The 14,456-nt window shown below is 38.0% G+C and overlaps 1 protein-coding gene and 1 long non-coding RNA gene across 4 annotated transcripts in view; one reads left to right on the plus strand and one right to left on the minus strand.

Annotated features, from left to right (window-relative positions):
- The window catches only part of cplane1 (ciliogenesis and planar polarity effector 1), a 75,991-nt gene that overhangs the window by 55,376 nt on the left and 6,159 nt on the right, over positions 1-14,456 (plus strand). For all 3 annotated transcript variants that reach the window (XM_061927111.2, XM_061927109.2, XM_061927110.2), the window contains exons 38-41: positions 4,560-4,809; positions 4,874-5,703; positions 10,120-10,249; positions 10,322-10,513. In XM_061927111.2, coding sequence (XP_061783095.1) covers positions 4,560-4,809; positions 4,874-5,703; positions 10,120-10,249; positions 10,322-10,513 — 1,402 coding nt within the window. The remainder of the gene's footprint in view (positions 1-4,559; positions 4,810-4,873; positions 5,704-10,119; positions 10,250-10,321; positions 10,514-14,456) is intronic.
- LOC133574816 (uncharacterized) overlaps positions 1-14,456 on the minus strand; it is a 164,942-nt gene that overhangs the window by 20,931 nt on the left and 129,555 nt on the right. The gene's annotated exons all lie outside the window — the stretch shown is intronic.

Below are 14,456 nucleotides of genomic sequence, written 5' to 3' on the forward strand. Positions count from 1 at the left end.
GAGATGTGATGTGCCACTTTTCAAGTGTCTGATGGCTTAAATTAATTTTCATTAATTTTTCATATTTTGAAATCTTTTGAAAGGCTTACAAAAAAAACTACATTTGAATTGTAATTCCATGCTATTGACAGGACTATTAATTTTAATGAAGTTAGCTTACCATGTTTACAGTATGATAATTGTGATAGAAATGTGAATTTTAGGCACAGAATATTTTTTACAATTGAACAAGGCAGTAGATTATACAAGCTTGGACAGAAAGTTAATAATGACACCAATTTCTTTTTAAATGGAATTGTTTAGTACTGTTTTACCATTTGTTTACTGTAAAAAGTGTTTATACTGTTTATACTTTCAATTAACAAATTGAAGTCTTGTGAAAGGTTGACAGGATAACTGGCATTAACTGTCAAAATAATTTCAAACTATTGAAGTTAGCTTACAGAATAAACATGTCAATCGACCCATATGATTTTTGCTGTAATATTTTTGTTTTGAAAAGTCACTGTGACTGATAGAAAAGTGATGGTTTTAGCAACATTTTAACCTGTCTGAATGCTAATAATCATTTTGCGTCGGGGGGCGAAGCCTGAACCCCCACCAGGACTCTGTCCTGGACCTACCGGGGCCTGCGGCCCCTGGACCCTGGCTACTAGGTTTTTCTGATTTCAAAAGTTGGCAGGTATGATTTACCATGGAATTTAAGTTAAAGTACCCAGAGTTTCGGCGGTAACTAGTAATCTAACGCGTTATTTTTTATATTCAGTAACTCAGTTACCGTTACTACACGATGCGTTACTGCGTTATTTTACGTTATTTTTTATGTAGTATCGGCTAGAAACAGAAGATCTGAGTGTGTTTTATTGCAGCGCTGCGTGGAAAAGAGGAGGCGTGCTTTGTGTGGGTGGGGGCGCAGGGGCTCCCAGACCGTAGTTGAGGAGCGCAGGGGAGACGTTCCTCCAGGGCCTATGTACTTCGGGGCTAACAACCTTCACTTTACCCGGAAGTGGGTCTTTACAGCTGAGGGTGAATGACGAGGCTGGCGGTTTGTTGCAACTTTGTGACTTTATTGGACGCAGCCATCCACCAAGCTAGAGCACCTGCACGCACTCACTGTCGCCGCTCCCTCACTTCTCTCGCCCACTCACTCACTGACGTCACTCACCTCACATGCTGTCATATCTTAAAGGGCCACACACACACACACACACATACGCTACTCTCATAACAACTAACAAGACATCATGGTGAAGCCAGAAGTCGAGTGTCTTAACATTCTCACTACTTTTCTTTTGTCGAGCACAAAGAAAATAACATTTTAGTTAAATGTAAGTTGTGTCTAGGATCAAAGATCCTATCTACTTAAAGTTAAAGTTAAAGTGCCATTATGTTCCAGCTATTTAAAATAGTTTTGTCAATTTGTTCTGGCCTGAAATAAATTGGCCCTTTGAAACATATCTTTGTCTTTGTGTGTTGTATGTAGACCCAGGGGCGCCGCTAGGGATTTTGGGCCCCATGAAAAGAATCTTTACAGGGCCCCCAACACAGTGTTATTATTTTTTCTGTATTATAATTTCATCATCATTGGGGGCCTCTCTGGGCCCCCCTCCATCATGGGCCCCTAGAATCCGTCTCCTTTACCCTCCCTTTTCGGCGCCCCTGTGTAGACCACATTGCTTTCTGAGTTCAGTGATGCAAATGCATGTCAAGTTGATCAACAGATTGTATTATTCTCCAGTGCAATAACAGTACTGAAATGAAGGCTAAAAGGGCATTAATGGGAGCCTTGAAAAAAAAAGGGGAGAAAAAAGAAGTAACTAAATAGTTACTTTTCACAGTAACTCATTACTTTTTGGTGTAAGTAACTAAGTTAGTAACGGAGTTACTTTTGAAATAAAGTAACTAGTAACTGTAACTAGTTACTGGTTTTCAGTAACTAACCCAACACTGAAAGTACCAATGATTGTCACTCACACTAGGTGTGGTGAAATGTGTCCTCTGCATTTGACCCATCCCCTTGTTGACCCCCTGGGAGGTTAGGGGAGCAGTGGGCAGCAGCGGTGCCACGCCCAGGAATCATTTTTGGTGATTTAATCCCCAATTCCAACCCTTGATGCTGAGTGCCAAGCAGGGAGGTAATGGGTCCCATTTTATACTCTTTGGTATGACTCGGTTTGAACTCACAACCTACCGATCTCAGGGGGGACACTCTAACCACTAGGCCACTGAGTAGGCATTTTAAAAATGATTTTCCTAGTAAGCCCTACTGGGAATACAGTTTTGTGTGTCTATAGTAGGGATGTAACGATAAACAGTAATAATGACAACAGCGGTGAAACTCAGACGATAAGTATTACGGTTTTAAATTAAAATGATTGATAATCCCACCACTATAAACTCACGGACTGACTGGTGCCAACTTGCTTTTTAATATGAAAACAAGAGACTAGCATATTTCCTCATTAAGAAACATCATACCAACATCTAAACATACATATATTAACACATTCCTGTCTAAACAACTAAGCTATTTTACTGAGCTGTCCGATCCGTTTGCGCATGCATCATGCGAATGTGGCACAAACAAAACAACTTCCTGCTGTGCGACTACAATTTTACAACCTTGAGTCGTACACTGTAGATCAGTGTTTTTCAACCTTTTTTGAGCCAAGGCACATTTTTTGCGTTGAAAAAATGCGGAGGCACACCACCAGCAGAAATGATTAAAAAACGAAACTCAGTTGACAGTAAAGAGTTGTTGTTGGATATGACTTTAAAGCATAACCAAGCATGCATCAATATAGCTCTTGTCTCAAAGTAGGTGTACTGTCACCACCTGTCACATCACACCCTGACTTATTTGGACTTTTTAGTGTTTTACTTCTTGTCTTGCGCTCCTATTTTGGTGGCTTTTTCTCTTTTTTAGTTTTTTTCCTGTAGCAGTTTCATGTCTTCATTTGAGCGATATTTCCCCGCATCTACTTTGTTTTAGCAATCAAGAACATTTCAGTTGTTTTTATCCTTCTTTGAGGGGACATTGTTGATTGTCATGTCATGTTCGGATGTACATTGTGGACGCCGTCTTTGCTCCACAGTAAGTCTTTGCTGTCGTCCAGCATTCTGTTTTTGTTTAATTTGTAGCCAGTTCAGTTTTAGTTTCATTCTGCATAGCCTTCCCTAAGCTTTAATGCCTTTTCTTAGCGGCACTCGCCTTTTGTTTATTTTTGGTTTAAGCATTAGACACCTTTTTACCTGCACACTGCCTCCCGCTGTTTCCGACATCTACAAAGCAAATAGCTACCGGCTGCCACCTACTGATATGGAAGAGTATTACATGGTTACTCTGCCGACACTCAACAACAACACATAATTTGCAGACTATAATTACTGGTTTGCAAAAAATATTTTTAACCCAAATAGGTGAAATTAGATTATCTCACGGCACACTAGTGTGCCACGGCACAGTGGTTGAAGGACACTGCTGTAGAATATAACAATGTACTTGTATGCGTAATCAAAGTATTTTGGAGAGCAATCATAATTTTTCAAAAATGGAGCACTTGAATTAAACAAGCCTATTTAGTTAGGGCGATTTAACCACCAAGAGTCAAAGCTGAAATGGGCAGCTTCAAATTGGAATAATGAATGATGTAAAAGTTTCTTACTGTCAGGTTTAAACACTGATGACATCTTTTAAACAGACAAAGAAGCAAGGAATCAGAGACAGAATTAAATTTGGCTCAATGAGGAGACCGCGTCCACCTGTACCCTTGTACAGTGTTCCACCACGCTCTGACGAAAGATTGTACGCCTCCTTTTATTTGGACTTTCACTGATTACATGGCAACAGCTGTTTCTAAAGGAAGGTGGTCGTAAACAGCCGCTGCCTTTGGTCACAAAACAGTTCAAAGAAAAGGTGCCTGGAAGGGGAGTCAGGCCCTGCTTCCTCTCTGCTTTGTAGCTCTCGGGTCAAGACAAAATCTTCCTGTGGATTACAATACATCAAAGAAACCGACACCTTCATGTCGCTTCCCATCCTACACAGTGGAGTTTTATGAGCCTTTTGCTTGGTAAGATCAAAGACAGCTTTTGTCTGCTCGCCGGAAACTCATTGAAACACAAAGTTTTGTGATACAATTATTCTGACATTTACATTTTTAAAGTGTCATTGTGGAATATATTAGGTTATCAGTACCTATTTTTGTGGACTGAGTCACTGAAATGGAAAATGCCTATGTTTTGGGGAAAAATGCTGTCAAGTAGGGAACGGAAGCCACTGACCTACCTGACATTCAATAGATCAGGCAGTGGCAATTATGCTCATCTTTTAATAGCAACATCATGCAAGGTTGTCTGTAGTTGACTAACGGATAGTTGGCAAAGCTCTGGGTTTTCATTTTAAGACACGCGGTGAAGCCTGCTTTTGTAACGGTTCTTTAAAAGCAACCATGTCTTCTCTCAACAAGTGATTGACTTTTCCCACATTTTGGTGCTCATAAATAGACTCGAGGCACACATATTACAGTCAGAACCTTCTCTTATGTTTCCTTTCTTCTTAGGATCAGGTCGGTCGCAACTTCCTGAGCGTCTTGGACATTGAGGAGGGGACGTGGCATCACGATTTGCCGCCTCTTAGCTCCGGAAGGCAGGAAAGGAAGGATGCTTCTGCCCCCACGCCTCCCGTACTCACACCTGCCCAGCTTCATGTACTTGCAACTTCCATCGTAAATAACACTCATGCTGCCCCTCAGGATTTACAACCATCAATCAAAATTCCAGAACAAACCGTCAAAACCATCGCGCAATCAGGTTTGGATATATAACGTATTATCTGTCGGCCTGATTTGATCTCATTATTTGTGGTGTGTTCTAGGTACCCCTGTGCACCCTCCTCCTGTCCATCCCATCTTGTCCGACAAAGAGCCAGGACGAGTCACTTCACATTACGCTGAGAATCCACTTGACTCTGAGTTCTATAAAGCCAATACCGGGACACAAATCGATCACAGCCCTCCATCCATCTATAAAGACAATAGTGCGCCACAAGATCACAGTCCTCCATCCATCTATGAAGCCAATAGTGCGCCACAAATACATCGCAGTCCTCCATCCATTTATAAAGCCAATACTGCACCACAAATAGATCACCATCCTCCATCCATTTATAAAGCCAATACTGCACCACAAATAGATCGCAGTCCTCCATCAATTTATAAATCCAATACTGCACCACAAATAGATCACAGTCCTCCATCCATCTATGAAGCCAATACTGCACCACAAATAGATCGCAGTCCTCCATCCATTTATAAATCCAATACTGCACCACATATAGATCACAATCCTCCATCCATCTATGAAGCCAATATCGCGCCACAAATCGATCACAATCCTCCATCCATCTATAAAGCCAATACTGCGCCACAAATCTATTCTACTGGGCCACAAATTGATCGCAGTCCTCCATCCATCTATAAACCCAGTGCCGTGCCAGAAATCGATCACAGTCCTTACAGTCCTCCATCCATCCATAATCCCAAAACCACGCCACAAATTGATCACAGTCCTCACAGTCCTACATCCAAAAATCCTGCAGTCTGGTTTTCATCCCGCCTGTCTGAGCTGGATTCTCAGCTCGCCGCGCTGCAGAACATTGCTGACTGTTTGGAGAAGGACCTTCCTGGATCCACAATAGGAAATGAGGTAATGTTGTGTTTATATTCTCACTATCTATTGACCATACTTGCCAACCCTCCCGGATTTTCCGGGAGACTCCCGAAATTCAGCACCTCTCCCGAAAACCTCCCGGGACCAATTTTCTCCCGAAAATCTCCCGAAATTCAGGCACACAATATAAACAGCGTACCTACCCAATCATTCTTGGTTTCTTATGTGGGTTTATTGTTAGGCAGTTACATTAACGTCCTCCCAGCGCGGCAACAACACACAACAACAGCAGTCACGTTTTCGTCTACCGTAAAGCAGTTCGTCTGCCGTAAACAGCAATGTTGTGACACTCTTAAACAGTACAATACTGCCATCTAGTGCATTTGATGAAAGCACTTTTTGCGTGCCACACAGCATTGCATCATCAGAGAGGGTGTTCAGCATGGTTAGAAAAATAGTGACAAATAGAACAAGGGTGGACAATTCAACCCTTAACTCAACAATGAGTAGATGAGTGTTATGTGTGTGTATATGTGTAAATAAATGAACACTGAAATTCAAGTATTTATTTTATATATATATATATATATATATATATATATATATATATATATATATATATATATATATATATATATATGTATGTATGTATATGAAATACTTGACTTAGTATTTCTTATACATATATATATATATATATATATATATATATAAATATATATATATATATATATATATATATATATGTATATATATATATATATATATGTATATATATATATATATATGTATATATATATATATATATATATATGTATATATATATATATATATATGTATATATATATATATATATATATATATATATATATATATATATATATATGAAATACTTGACTTGGTGAATCCTAGCTGTAAATATACTCCTCCCCTCTTAACCACGCCCCCAACGCGCCCCCCACCTCCCGAAATCGGAGGTCTCAAGGTTGGCAAGTATGCTATTGACCCAAGTATAACATTAAGCCTTGTGCACCCCTAGGGCCTAAAACGGGCATTGTGTGTGTTCCTTATGTACTGTATATATGATTGTTGAGTTTAAAAGTTAGTGGTCCGAAATATCGCCAGAGAGGTTTTTTGTTTGTTTGTTTTTATAAAGTTGTATTGTGTTTTTGATTGCAACATTGTTAGAATAGCGTTTAGGATTTCTGGTTTTCACCCAGGCGGCCTGGGTTCGACTCCCGGTATGGGAACCAGTCTTTACCATGAATTGATTAACGTGGACCCAGACTTAAACAAGTTGAAAAACTTTTTCGGGTGTTACCATTTAGTGGTCAGTTTTACGGAATATGTACTGTACTGTGCAATCTACTAATAAAAGTTTCAATCAATCAATCAAAAATAGGATATAAACAAAGTACACACTTTCTCTTAATATATTAATATATCTCTGGTATATTACTATTCTTTTTTTCCATGAAATTAAACTGAATCTCATTTTTGCCAATTCAAAAACAAGAACATATTGTTATGGTGTAATTGCACCCCTTAATTCCCAGATGATGCTAGAAAACCATGAGCATAATTCACAAAGCTTTGATGAGCGGAAATGAGTTAAACTGCCATTAAACCACTGAAATGCAATGAATTTGATCTTGGGCAGTTATATATAACATGGCAGATATATAAATGACTTGTGTGAACTTAATCAACTCAACCAAGTCATGCCTGCTTTCTCTCATTCTAGCTCAGTTGGCACTGAAGAAATAATCTTATTTGGTCTTCTTGTCTATTGTATCAAAATTCATGTTGTCTTTAATTATTGACCTGTTTAGGCTGTCATTACAATTACCCCAACAATTCTCCATAAGAACCAAAGTCAATACAAATAATGGGTTCCAGCCTTGACAAAAGTCCACATTTTAGTGAAGGTTTGTACACTTTGAACACAACATAACGTGCTATACAGTACTGTATATCAAACAAACATAACAAGGGAATGGATCAACTTTATCTTTAATAATAAGCCAAAACAACGACAAGCTGCTGTCTTCTATGTGCTGCTCTGCCAACACACGCACACACAGAGGTCCCTTTGGTGCCCTCACAAATGATCAGAAATCACACAAATTCTTAGCTTTCGTCACCATGATATTGCTGCAATACTGAGCATTTAAAATAGTAAAATCCACTTACATTACATTAACATCAGCAAATGCGGCGCTGATAAGAAAGGAGCAGACAAAAGGGGGAAAAGGAGGGGGCCGAGGAGTAGGTCCAAAGGTGTGTGTGTGTGTGCGCTCATGGAAAGAGGCTCTGCTCAAAGAGAGGTAGCTCTTCCTCTCCTGTGATATAAGTCTACGTTGGCATCTTTTTCCAGAAAAGTCTGGTCTCCTCACAGTTAAAACTTGCTGTGGTACGAAGCCTGCTTCATCAATTCTTCTTTACTTGTGAGTGCCGTTAATGTACTCCTCACATTTCGTCCATTTTTTTTCTTTTTATTCCGCAGCGATTCTCTCCTTCTTTCTACGCTGGTCTGTTGTGTTTTTGGGACTTTTTTTTTTTTTTTTTTAATACGGAACTTTGTTTAATGACTTCATGTCTTACCAACTACCTGTTAAACTACTGTAGTGTCGCTGTGATAAAGTGTAGTGTTGCTATCAGTAAGTGTATTGTCACTATCATAAATGATAAAATGTAGTGTCGCTATCATAAAGTGTAGTATCGCTATGTGTAGTGTCGCTATCATAAATTATAAAGTGTAGTGTCGCTATCATAAAGTGTAGTGTCACTATGTGTAGTGTCGCTATCATAAATGATAGTGTAGTGTTGCTATCAGAAATGATAAATTGTAGTGTCGCTATCATAAAGTGTAGTGTCGCTATCATAAATTATAAAGTGTAGTGTCGCTATCATAAAGTGTAGTGTCGCTATATTGTGTAGTGTCGCTATCATAAATGATAGTGTAGTGTTGCTATCAGAAATGATAAATTGTAGTGTCGCTATCATAAATGATAGTGTAGTGTTGCTATCAGAAATGATAAATTGTAGTGTCGCTATCATAAAGTGTAGTGTCGCTATCATAAATTATAAAGTGTAGTGTCGCTATCATAAAGTGTAGTGTCGCTATATTGTGTAGTGTCGCTATCATAAATGATAGTGTAGTGTCGCTATCATAAATGATAGTGTCGTGCCGCTATGATAAAGTGTAGTGTCGCCATGATAAAGTGTAGTTTCGCTATGATAGTGCAGTGTCGCTATCATAAATTATAAAATGTAGTGTCGCTATGATGTGTAGTGTTGCTATCATGTTGTTCAAGTTTATTCACAATACCATATAACAATTACAATAGTAGTGAAATATCATCATTTAAAGATGTTGGTACGTGAAAGGGTCCCCCAAATAAGCTAGAAGAAGCTTTTGACAGGGGGTCCAGAGGACAGTATATACATGGAATGATGAAACATGGTAGCAAGCACAACAACAAAAAACAAAAACAAAACAAAAAACAACGCTATATGATTAACACAAGATAATAGTACTAAAGCAAGCATACACATACATACATACATTCATTCAACCATGCAAAACCCAACAGTAGTCTACCCCACATGAGGCATTAAATATAGGTGGTTAATAGGTACGTTTTCAGTTTCTTTTTGAAGTTGGAGAATGGATACAGCATCTTGAGGCTCTCATTAAGCTGGTTCCAAATCTTTGGTCCCCTGCATACAACACTTCGAGCGGTACAATCCAGTAAACGATGTTTCCCTGATATCAGATCTAAGTTACGAGTGTTGTGGGCATGCTGGGGATGGTACATAGGAACCAAGCTACAGAGCCTAAGATTCAGCCTGTAAATGACTTGATAGGTTAAACAAGCATTTTGATAAATATTGAACTCTGTCAGTCTTAAGAGATGATAATTATGGAATAGATGTCGAGTGGGGGCATCTCATTGAGCTAGCAAAATGACAAAACTTGTCAAAAAGCCAATAACACACACGCAGAAGCACTGAGAAGTGACTAGTAGTGTACTTACTGCTACAGGTGGAACACAAAATGAATAAATGAAGCATTTGTACACAAAGACATACTTCGCACACAGAGGCATGTTTAGCTCGATCCAAAAGGTTGCAAATCGAAAAGTTCGTAAATAGAGGGGTTCGTAAGAGGTTGCACTGTATTGCATATTTTGTAATTGCATTTTCCCGTTATAAAAAAACGGATATTTCTGACATAAAGGCCATAACACATACAAAAAAACCAAAAACCTTTACATCAATGAATAGGTCTGAAGTTGTTAAAAGATATCAAGTGTTGAAAGTTAAAAAAAAAAATTATTGCTGACTTATGACGCTTTTATGAGCGGATTCCTTCTGGATATCAGAGTAGGTGTGTATAGTCAATCTTAAGGTTGCACAAAGGTTAATAGTGGCGTATGCTTTGTGTAGTTGGTCAACCAGCCTGAACAAGTCTCCCCAGTCTCAACTCCAAAGGCTGTAAGAAAAACAGTTCGACTGTCTCTCCCGGCGGAAGAGCAGAAAACCGAAAACAGTCAAAGAAAGAACACCTTTGTAACCAGTAAGTCACATTTTCCCCACTTTGACATTACATGTTGAAAACTGCTCTATATTATTTGCTTGTGTTTCACAGAATCTGCACAGTCACTTCAGCTTGTACCAGAACATGACATCAGCAAAGTAGAGCGAGGGTATCAGGAAGAAGACGACGATGAGTTTCGCTATTACCCAAATAACCCTGACAGAAGGAGGCCATCTCTACATCTAGCCTCTTCTTCTCAGCTTGGTTACGACGCCGCCTCATCCCACCACTACACCTCTCCAAGTAAATATCAAAGAAATGCACACTGGCAAATTAGCATGACAAACAGCTGCTTTGACGGTTACTCTATATCAGGGGTGCTCACACTTTTTCTGCAGGCGAGCTACTTTTCAATTGATCAAGTCGTGGGGATCTACCTCATTCATATATATAATTTATATTTACTTATTTATGAAATATATGTTTTTGTTAACAAGTTAAAGGTGTTTAATGATAATGCAAGCATGTTTAACACATATAGTTAATATTGTTAATAAATTAAAGGTGTTTAATGATAATACAAGTATGTTTAATACATATAGTTAATATTGTTAACAAGTAAAAGGTGTTTAAAGATAATGAAAGCATGTTTAACTCATATAGTTAATATTGTTAAAAAATTAAAGGTGTTTAATGATAATACAAGCATGTTTAATACATAGTTAATATTGTTAACAAGTTAAAGGTGTTTAAAGATAATACAAGCATGTTTAACACATATAGTTAATATTGTTAATAAGTTAAAGGTGTTTAAAGATAATACAAGCATGTTTAACACATATAGTTAATATTGTTAACAAGTAAAAGGTGTTTAATGATAATACAAGCATGTTTAACACATATAGATTCCTTTCTTTCATGAAGACAAGAATATAAGTTGGTGTATTACCTGATTCTGATGACTTGCATTGATTATGCAGTGGTGCTGATAAGGTCCGCATTTTCGAATGGAGGAGAAAAAAAGTCCTCCTTTCTGTCCAATACCACATGAAAGTGGTTGCTTTTTGGCATCTTATTTGTCCAGCTTCCGTACTCCTTTGTATACACTTTACAAGAAATACATTGTCGGCAAACTCCGTAGCTTGCTAGCTTGTGCACGCCAGCTTTCTGAGACTCCTATTTTGTTAGCGCAACTGTGCAACTGTGCAGTCGGTCTTTGGAGTTTTGACGACAGGTACGGCGCCAGAGTCTGTTGAAATAAAGTGTTTCTCGCCTTCCTGTCGGTAATTTTAATGAGCTGGCAGCAGCCAGCGTCATCTCAGAAGACCCTCGGGTGCCGTGAATGTCAATCAAGTGACGAAAGTGACGTCATAGAGAAGATTTATGATCGCTCATTTTTAGGACTATTTTTTTAATGCCTGGCTGGTGATCGACTGACACACCCTCCGAGATCGACTGGTAGCTCGCGATCGACGTAATGAGCACCCCTGCTCTATATGTTACACCAGTGGGTTTTAAAATGGGAAGCAGGTAGCACCAGATGACTGTACAATAGCAGAAAACAACTTATGTGATCGTCAAGGGTCTGGGTTGGGCAGTAAACACCATAAAATATGATCCAGGAAATTAGGAATTCTGTTATTATCTGAGGGAAGGCTCACTTTGAAATCCCTTGCACATAATACTGTATTGACGTGAATAGAAGATAACTTTAACCCTCAAGGAATCCTTTAATGTTACGAACTAGATGTCCGAGGACTCAAAAGGGCCACTGTCATTAGTTTTAAAAGTCGTATATTATTATTTGTTTTTATTTTTTTACTTTCATTGCTTAAATCACGAGATCCACTTCAAATCTATCCATTGATATAAAGTTTTCTATGTTTTTCCAATGTTTTATGCCAACACATATTTCAATGGCAAAAACACACACTAGGCAATATCCCCCCCCCAAAAAAAAATTTAAGTCAAATATTTGATGTGAGGTTTTTTGTTTCAATTCTTTTTTTATGTTTTTGTATGTTTTATACCCTTTTTGTCAAAGAAACCCCCATTTTTGTATGGCATGAACAAAAATGATGCAATATTTTCCCTCCAAAACTCAAGAAGTCAAATATTCAATGTGAAGTTTACCAGTTTACCATGAATTGATTAACGTGGACCCCGACTTAAACAAGTCGAAAAACTTATTGGGGTGTTACCATTTAGTGGTCAATTGTACGGAATATGCACTGTACTGTGCAATCTACTAATAAAAGTTTCAATCAATCAATCAATCAAGTAGTTGGAGCCCTAAATGGGTCAAAAATTCACAACCACATTTATTATGATTTATAATAACTGTTTAAGCAGTGATAGTTTTTAATAAATAACATGATAAAACCATTGGATTATTGAGGATCCCACTCATAAAAGTGTTAAAAGTAAGTCAAATATATATATATTTTTTTACGTTGAACACTTAAATCTCTAGATCAACTTTAGATCTATCCATTGATACTATCCATCAATCCATTTTCTACCGCTTGTCCCTTTCGTGGACCCTATCTCAGCGGTACTCGAGCAGTAGGCGGTGTACACCCTGGACAAGTCGCCACCTCATCGCAGGGCCAAGGTTTTTGTTAATCTTTTATGTTTTATGCCCTTTTTGTCAAAGAAAAGTTTTTTATAGTTAATATTTTGTTTCTGTATGTTTTATGCCCTTTTTGTCAAAGAAAAACTGTTTATTATAGAGCAAAATAAGCAGGTAATTGGAGCATTGAATAGGTAAATAATTCATAACAATGATTTTGATGTGATTAAAATGCATCATTAACGATATCACTAACAATAACTATATAACAACGTATCAATAACAATACCACTATAGCATAACAATGTAGCAATAAGACTATCTACACAATTCCACAAACAATATCAATGTAAAAAGAACAATAACAATAATACAAATACAACAACAACAAGGTAACACCCAGATTGATTGAGAACATATACAAATGTTTGTATTACAGACCAAAGATGGTCTTTGCAAGTAGGCTTGTGGCTAATGGTGCTCAAGTGTACTACGCTTTTTCTGCAAGTACACAAAGTGCACTGTTTAGCTTGTGCACTGCCTAGGCTGGGGTTGCTTTTGCTACTCTCCCCTCTTTTGACCTGCCTGTAGCCTTTTGTGCCGATCCATGTGGGTTCAATGTTTGTGAAAACCACAAAGGCATTGTAACAGGATATGTCCACCATATGATCACAAAGGTTAAGGAGCCACTTGCGAGACCGTCCTCATGCAGGAGTAGGTGGAACAAGGATTTTAAGGAGGTTTTTTAGGTGGAACAAACCTGCAAAAAGATTAGATGACATCAGATTACATCATATGACACACATTCTCTTATTAACTTTGACAAACACAAAAACAAAGACTATTCTAATTATTTTAAAGAATCATAATAAGTGACAACATTTGTGCAATACCAAAATGTAAATGCAAATGCAAAAGAGGTGAGCGTTCAGGTTGCATGAGTCTGGCTGCTGTCATGGTAAAATGGCTGCAAATTTTGCAGCCAAAATGCAAACTTCAAACATGCGTTCACAAACAAACACTCAGCCAAACCACCAATGGGAGAAGAGGAGGGCTAATTAGACTGTCTCTTATTGGTGGCATGGCAAAACATCTTTTATTGTAAAGCTGCAACAGAGCATCTTTGATTTTTAGCTCAAACAAGCTGTCTGGACTTGGTTGATTTGATGTAGTTTCAGACATGCGTACACAAAATATGTTTATATTTGCACGTTTTTTTTAACAAATAATTGCAGAAACGTGTAGCCTTATACATAGGACGCCCTACAATAGCCGCACGTTTGTATTTGGCTCAAATGTGTGCAATATATTATACGTAAACACATCCACACAATGTCACTTCCAACTCACTAACACTGTTTTTATTGCAAGTTGTTGGCTGGTTTTTGATTTTCAAAGCAACTATGCGTCTAATATGAACATGGTACTCTGGTGGTATTTAGTGGTTGAGGCGTCAAATTACACCTAATGTGATTTGCATGCATGTCAGGGAAATGCTTGGGTTCATTTAGTTTTCATGGAAAAATGATTATAAAATTACAGGTTTACAGAATATCAAAAAATGGCCATTATAAAGGTAGTCAATAGGGAACAAAATAGTCGTCATGCCTATATTGTAGTCAAACGGTATAGCTTATGCTTAAAATAACTTAGCAAAAACCAAATTTTGAGATT

The sequence above is a fragment of the Nerophis lumbriciformis genome, linkage group LG32, assembly GCF_033978685.3.
Source record: "Nerophis lumbriciformis linkage group LG32, RoL_Nlum_v2.1, whole genome shotgun sequence".
Taxonomy (NCBI): domain Eukaryota; kingdom Metazoa; phylum Chordata; class Actinopteri; order Syngnathiformes; family Syngnathidae; genus Nerophis; species Nerophis lumbriciformis.